This window comes from Embiotoca jacksoni, unplaced genomic scaffold, assembly GCF_022577435.1.
Source record: "Embiotoca jacksoni isolate LCO1_2020_lvr unplaced genomic scaffold, fEmbJac1.0.p SCAF_97, whole genome shotgun sequence".
Taxonomy (NCBI): Eukaryota; Metazoa; Chordata; class Actinopteri; family Embiotocidae; genus Embiotoca; species Embiotoca jacksoni.
The window spans coordinates 802,077-809,639 of NW_027185455.1; the positions used below are offsets into that span (position 1 = coordinate 802,077).

A 7,563-nucleotide genomic window follows, 5' to 3' on the forward strand; every position below is an offset into this window, starting at 1 on the left:
TGTGTTTCGTGGTAGGAACCAGAACCAGAACCAGAACCTGCGACTGGCGTTGTTGACAAAAGTGTTCCTGAACTGAAGAGTAAGAAACATGATGTCCAACCCGATGAACTGGTGGAACAGCAAACGTTTCCTGTTGAACTGAAGGTGTTCTGTTTGTTCTGGCTCAGCCAACACCGACCCGTCCCGGCGGTACCTGTATCTCCAAGTGCTGGGCGGGAAGGCTTTCTTGGAGCACCTGCAGGAGCCGGAGCCATTACCTGGTCAGGTGCGTTCCACCTTTACACTCTACCTGCATTTCCGGAACCAGAGGTTTCGCTCCAAACCGGTACCTTGTGCCTGCGAGCCGGACCTGAAGGAGGGCTTTCTGTTGGAGATCCACCGGGAGGGAACCGGTACGTGGAGTCAGCGTCGGTGGAGCTCTCCGTAATGAAACGTATCATCACTGAGTCCGTCGTTTCACACTCACTTCTGCCGTTGCAGGAGGAAGCAGTAAGATGGCGGATGTGAGCGCCATGCTGTCCATGTGTGACCCGGTTCACTTGGTGCTCATCAAGACGGACACCTCCGGCGAGACGGCGCTCGTCTCGTCCTACTTCCTGGACTGGAGGAACGTCCTCAGCTCACCGAGCGGAAAGACCTGCTCGGCTGTGGAGCTGATGGGAGTCGGTGAGCAGCAGAGATGAAGGATTCTTTTTAAAAGGATTTTAGATAAAGGAAGATAAAGACTGCCGAGTAGTTGTTTCTTACCTTTCACATTATATTGTCTCTTTTCTCAAAGAAAACCTGCTACAAAAAGGGTCTCTTCCTGAAGCAAAGGTTTTTTAGTCACCCAATCAGAAGTTTTGTTTGGACATTACAAACTTTTAATCATTTAATTTTTGTGTTAATAATTCGCTTGATGATCATATAAAAAGAAATAAGACATAAAAGTCTTCAACCTCAACTAAACCACAGGAGGACCTCTAAACTGACCTGTTTTTATTTCCAATTTAATTTAAAGAAGTGTAAATTTAAGAAGTTGGTCCTCAACAACTGTGTTTATTGAAATAACTGATTTTTAGAGGCAATTCAGAAATACAGTATACTGCAAAAGTTTAGGAATAATGATTCAATGCATTCAAAGGCAGCAGAGGAAGAAGAGCTCAGATATGATGTCACTGCTTTAATGAGTCCTCTCGTGTTGCAGCTGCAGCAGGTAGACGTGGTTCCCGGGATTTATCAAGTTTTATATTATTCATGACAATCTATGAAGTGATTTGTAACTACCGGACCAAGTGAGTGTAGGAAAGTAAAAAGTGCAATAATTTCCTCCAGAAATTTAGAGGAGCAGAAGTTTAAATCTCAAATGCTTTTAGCTGTACAAGTCTAACAGTTCCTTTATTGTCCTTATAGGTACTTATGAAGACGTTAGTAAGAATTAGAAATCCTTGTTTTCCTTAGCTGGTAACAGTTTTAAGTACTGAATGTGTCTCAACAGGAAGTGAATGCAAACTCCCAGCTGGCGTTTTGACTGTCAGTGTGGAGCTGTACCCTCCCCCCCCCGAGACTCTGAGCAGTGACATCATCAGCACACAGGTCAGCACACTGGAGCCCTTCATTCCTCCGCCTCGTCAATCAGCTGGGAAATAATCGTGAATCGTTCCATTAATGCTCCTCGGAGTGGAAATAAAGGCAGCGCTGTAAAGGAAACATCAAAGCTCCATCCTGAGGAGATGACGTCATCATGTGATGTGTGTTTCTCACCCAGCGATCACTGGAGAGGCAGCGGACGGCCGAGAAGGAGAGGCTCTTCTTGGTTTATGCCAAACAGTGGTGGAGGGAGTTCCTGGAGATCCGTCCGTCACACCAGTCCAAGCTGGTCAAGATCTTTGCACAGGTTTGTCTGTTATAACAAAGAAGAAACCATTTCATCACTATTATGGAAATGTTTCCTTTTCAAACCGAGCAGAGGTCACGTGACTGATCGGTGAGTTGATTTCATCTGCCGGTTCTGATCCACCGGTTTGTGGTGTTGGTGGTTTGGGAGGAGGACCAGTTTACGGACGGTTCATGCCTGCCTTCCTTTGACGTCTGGGCTTGTGTCTGCTCTGCAGGATGAGAACGCCGTCAACAGGCCGGTGTGTTCCTACGTGCGCGTCCTCCGGGCGGGTCGCCTCTTGGAAAGCCCTCGACAGGCGGCGCGGTTGGTCAGCCTGCTGGCTCATGAGAAGGCGGCGGTGGTGGGAGGAGGAGGCAGGCAGGAGCAGTGGTGCACGTTGATGGCTTTCCTCTGTAGAGGGAAGGTAAGGACACGTTTCAGGCCGTTCAGCTGCCACAACAATGATGATTCATTGTCAGAGGACAGTTTTCTCATGATGCTGCCACATCTTTACCGCCTAACGCAGACGCACTGGCACATTTACAGCTTTCCATACCAATGTTTCTGTGAATATAGTTTGTGATTTATCTGTCTGAGAGTACAGACTCACTATTTCAAAATACAGCAACATTTTATTCAATTCATTTATTTACACTTGAAATATGAACCCCATAAATGAAAGGATGCAGAAGATCATTTCTTTATTGGAACAGAAATATACTTCATACCTAGTTTTGGCAGTTTGGGACTGCTCAATATTTCACCTGTCACCTGGATGTGTACATTATATATTGGTAGTGATCTGATGCGATCGGTGTTCAGGTAGCGATCCTCAATGTGGATAATATATATATACTTATCCGTATTGGTTGCTATAGTGATGCCGGCTCCGCTTTGGTTTCCTGTCCTGTGAGTAGTGTGTCATGTGGTCAGACATGTTTCCTCTACGTGTCCCACAGGAAGTTCGATCAGAGCGGTCAGACTGACACCAATTTGATTTCAAACCACATTCAAATTTAGTTGAAACATAAATGTAAAAATCTGATGTCATGTCAGATATGCACATAAATCTGATTTTGACAGCGTGAATGTATTGTGTGCCGGTCAGACAGTGATGTGTGATGGAGACACGAGATGGATATTCTTGGATTTATTTGAAGCTGCACTTCAGACTATCACACTGCAGCCAGGTTGGACAGCTGTTTTCCCTCCATCGATTTAGTTTTTTTCCGTCTAACATTCACAAACCTCTGAATCACACCGAGCACGTTTCCAACAGGAACAAGGTTGTAAGTGATGTTAAACTAAACACAACTGATCCCACAGACCGGACCTGTCGGTGTTGGTACTGACCTCTGATTTGATCAATCCACACTACAGTTTCATTGTTTTTTTGTTTGTTTTTTAAAATCCTTTTAATTGATTTAATCACAGAGGCCGTGGAGGTTTTTCATGCCACAGTAATCTCCACCCACATGTCACACAGCGGACTTTGCAGTTTTTAAAGAGCACTCGTATTGGATCAGCACTCAGTATCAGCAGTGACAAACACAGAAACCATTCAAAGTGAATTGGATGGTGACTGCATGACACAAAAGCCTGTGAAGACCTCATCCTCATATAACCTCAGCGGGCTGCAGTGTATGGTTTAAAATATGTCACACATTTATGATGTGTTGCCGTTAAAGGTAAAATGTTTCTCCACAACTCACAACGCATCACGTAGAGCTGGCTGAGCTGCTCCATTTCCCAGGTCGGCTGATTGTGTCACTTCTGAGGAAGAAGGATTCGTGCAGACTTGACTGACTGACTGATTTCATCTCGTGACCAGATAGAGGGGAATTTCCCAGACCACCGCGGGATAAATGTTCCCCGCCTCTCGTCTGCGAGCGGCTGGCAAGACCGACGCAACGCAACTCTCACAAAGTGGCCCTTGTCAGCTGTGATTTATGAGTTTCATTCCAGGGAAAATTAATTTAGCCTCATCAGTCCCCAGCTTGTTCCAATGCTGGCGTCCATATTAGCACTTGTGGGGAACATCTATCATTGTGACTTGCCTGTAGCCCGAGCCAGCGCCCAGCAGCAGCTCAGGCCTCTTTACTGGAAAAGTTGAACGAGTACAGAAAAAGAGTTGCTTACTGTCATGAACAATTTGATGAGCTTATTTCCTCTCCAGCAGACTTGTGTGTGTTCAACACTTCTGAGAAAGACTAACAGGATATTGTAGTCTGTTTAAACACACTGTTGTAGTGACTTGATGAATTAGACGGGGCCGGAGATAAAACAGAACTCTGTTCAAACCCGCCTTAATATGGGCTCGATGCGCTTATCTCACATCCAGTCATAGCAGAAGTTACTCCAATGGGTTTTTTTCCATTTATAAATATTCTTCACAGCCCAAGCTGAATATTTTCATCACAAATAAAAAATTTTTTAACACATTATGACCTTTTACTCATATGTAATATTTCAAAGATTCAGTTGTAATAATTTGAGTATAACGATGTAATCTTTTTAAGATATAGTCGTAACATTTTTGGAAATAAAGTTGTAATATTTTAGGATTAAAGTCCTAAAAATCCTGGCATTTGGATCCTAAAATTAAGTTATAATATTTTGAGATTAGAGTCGTAATGATTTGGGAATAAGTTTGTAATGTTTACGGAATAAAGCCATTATATCTCAGGATTTGAATTCTTTAATAATCTGAGTTTTCCAGAGACAGTAAAGAGGCTTTTGTGAGCATGGAACTTAGTTCTTGATGTTTGGGAGCTGAATAAGTAACCGAGATGGAAGCTCATACGCTGGCAGAGCTTTCAGCTACATCTCGTGATCTTTGCAGCTCTAACGAACGATCTGCACTGAACCAGGACAAAAGTCTGTTCCTCTTGAAGTACAGGAAACACTTGACTGACATGATGTATTATTTCAACATGATCCCGAAGCAGCGCTGTCTGTCCTCCCCAGGGAGACTGTGAGGACCACGCCACCCTGCTGTGCAGCCTCCTGCTGGGCTTCGGCCTGGATGCATACGTGTGTGTGGGCACCAAAGCCAAACACGTGCCCCATACCTGGGTCCTGACCCGCGGTACTGATGGGAGCACCACTTTCTGGGAGAGCCTGACAGCACACAGGTGCCATTTTATTTATTTATGCTGTTATACATATAGTTAATAAGTTCTGTAACACTTGTACTGAAATACTTCTGGGATCAAACGGGAACTTCCACAATGCTACTTTCCAATCAGTTAAACATACTGAACATCTTCGTGCTTCCTGTTGATATCTCTACGTTGGACACTGTTGGTGTTGCAAAGGGAGAACAGAATATTTCAGATAAAGTCTTCTCTCAGAAATGTAATATTTCGATTTTTCCGGTAACTCCTAAAAGCAAACGCTGTCTAAGAAGAGCGACAATGAGCTTTTAGTTCTTTCCTCAGTCGTCTCATTACACTGTTTGTCAGCAGGATGTCTCAGAATCAAATAAAGGGATTTCCATCAAATTTGGTGGCCACATTTCATGCAAAGGAACAATTGATTACGTCTGAGTGATTTTTGAGCTCTTCCCCTCCATGACATCTTGTCCTAATGTGATAGAGCTACAGCATGTTTTATCACTAGATGGAATAAATGGCGTGACTCCATGGATATGTAAATACTATTTAACTTTATTTTACATCTATATGAGGAACATTTTCACGTTAATTCTGCCAAACATGTTGTCTATGTAGATGTAAAATCGATCTAAATGTGTTTGTAATTGGGCTGATGAGGCTGTGTCCAATATGTGTGCTCAGATACCTGCACCGGGCCGTAGATCCTGATGCCCCGCCCCTGGCCCCCCAACCCAAACCCTCGTCCCCCTACCGCACCGTGGGCTGTGTCTTCAACCACCACACCTTCCTGGCTAACTGCCAGCCTTCTGATGCCGTGGATCTCTGTGTCTTTGACTTCCAGGTAGAAGCATCATGTCAACCCCTGGATGGCTTGGCCTGTAGCTGTCATCCTAATTAAACAAGTTTCACTTATATTTCATGGTTCGTTGTTGCATTTATTAATACATAATTGATCACTTCAGGGCTCAGAGCGTGTCAGCGTTGATATTAGTTTTGTTGGCAGGTTTTGTGTTCTCGTTCAGGCTTTGGTGAAATGTGTGTCATCATGAAGCTACAGTGGTGATTTTGAGTCACAGAGGACGGAGAGCTGCTGGCACCGAGCCGGCTGGATGGTGGCCATCTTCAATCATTGGACCACGAGCCAGTTTGTGGGGACAGAAATTGAATCTGCAAGAGTTTCATTCATCAGCAACTCCTTTCCTGTCATGTTGCCCTGAAGCGACGCCCCGAACCCCTAGTGGACTAGTGGACACGCTGCAGTGGTTCTACATGAGTACATGAATGAGAGCAACAGGTAAACGCCTCTTTTCTGCCTCCTATTCCTACAGAATCCGTCACAGTGGAAAGCGATGAGCGAAGAGGCTCTGAAGTCTGTTTGTGCGCCGGGCTCCACCACCTCGCTGCCCCCTCTTCCTCCGCTCTGCGCCCCGTCTCTGGATCCGGCTGCAGCCAGCAACCAGCTGGAGCTGGAGATGCGCTACCTGGTCTCTGAGCACAGGAAGGTAAACCATGGCTGGACTGTGTGTGGATGATGTTTGACTCTCCTCTGCTGTGTGAGATGGAAACCTGCTGAGAGCATCATGAAAAGTAACAAGCAAACATTCAAGAAAAGTTCAGTTAATAAAGTGAATGAATCATGACGTACATACATGAATGAAACATGACTTTTGGTTCCAGTGAAGATGAAAAAATGGACGACAACTTTGTAACCTGCCTCAAGTTAATGTCATTTGTGGTTCGTCTGGGAGTCGACATAATCAACAGTGATGCATGGAAACATGGATTCATTCACATTTTAAGGAGTTTTATTTTTATTTTTTTCTGCAAGTTATAATAGGCCACATAGCTAAAACACCGTAGATTAGCCATTTATATTTTTAACTTACAATAATACTTCATTGTTCATACTAATACTAGAGTCTGAATTGACTACGAAATAGCACAATGTCAAATCAGCGTTGCCAGAAACACCACGAGGGAACTGACAGTGCGTCTGTGGTTTAATGAGCGGACCCTTTAAGTGCTCCTGAACTGGGTTCCTCCTTCAGGACCTGGACCTGGCGACCGTGTGGGACGACCACCTGTCCTACCTGCTGTCCTCGGCCCTGTCGGCCTACGAGCTGGAGCGCTGTACGGGCGTCTCCTGCGGCAACGAGGAGTTCCAGGACGCAGTGAGGAGGGCCGTGCCCGACGGACACACCTTCAAAGGCTTCCCTATACACTTCCTGCACCGCAACGCTCGGAGAGCCTTCGCAACGTGCCTCAGGTGAGATCCAGTTTTAAACATCAGCAGCAGCAGGGAGTTGGTTTGGAGTTGCTCAGGTGGTAAACTCGATGCTGGATGTTTCTGTTCGAGGGTCCTTGATGATACGATACGATCAGTTTGGTGTCATCGTGTCAGATAAAGAAGGCTGCAAGGCGTGTTCTGGAAAACAACAACTTCATATTGTTCATAGAATGATGTGAATTAAATCCACTCAAGAAACAGTGAAGTGGAGAGCGACGAATGTTTCAACAAATTGTGCTGCAGTGTCGTCTAACAGATCGTGACCTCTGACCTTCCTCTAGAGGGCGCACCAGAGTCAGAAT

The 7,563-nt window shown here is 45.0% G+C and overlaps 1 protein-coding gene across 2 annotated transcripts in view; it reads left to right on the forward strand.

The window, feature by feature from the left end:
- The window catches only part of cep76 (centrosomal protein 76), a gene marked incomplete at its 3' end in the record, with an annotated part of 8,984 nt that extends 1,744 nt beyond the window's left edge, over nt 1–7,240 (forward strand). Inside the window, 10 exon segments of one of the 2 annotated variants that reach the window (XM_069142110.1) lie at nt 16–79; nt 168–392; nt 481–666; nt 1,478–1,575; nt 1,748–1,876; nt 2,094–2,282; nt 4,826–4,992; nt 5,656–5,815; nt 6,303–6,476; nt 7,023–7,240. In XM_069142110.1, coding sequence (XP_068998211.1) covers nt 16–79; nt 168–392; nt 481–666; nt 1,478–1,575; nt 1,748–1,876; nt 2,094–2,282; nt 4,826–4,992; nt 5,656–5,815; nt 6,303–6,476; nt 7,023–7,240 — 1,610 coding nt within the window. 2 annotated transcript variants of the gene reach the window in all.
- Between the last annotated feature and the right edge of the window lie 323 nt (nt 7,241–7,563).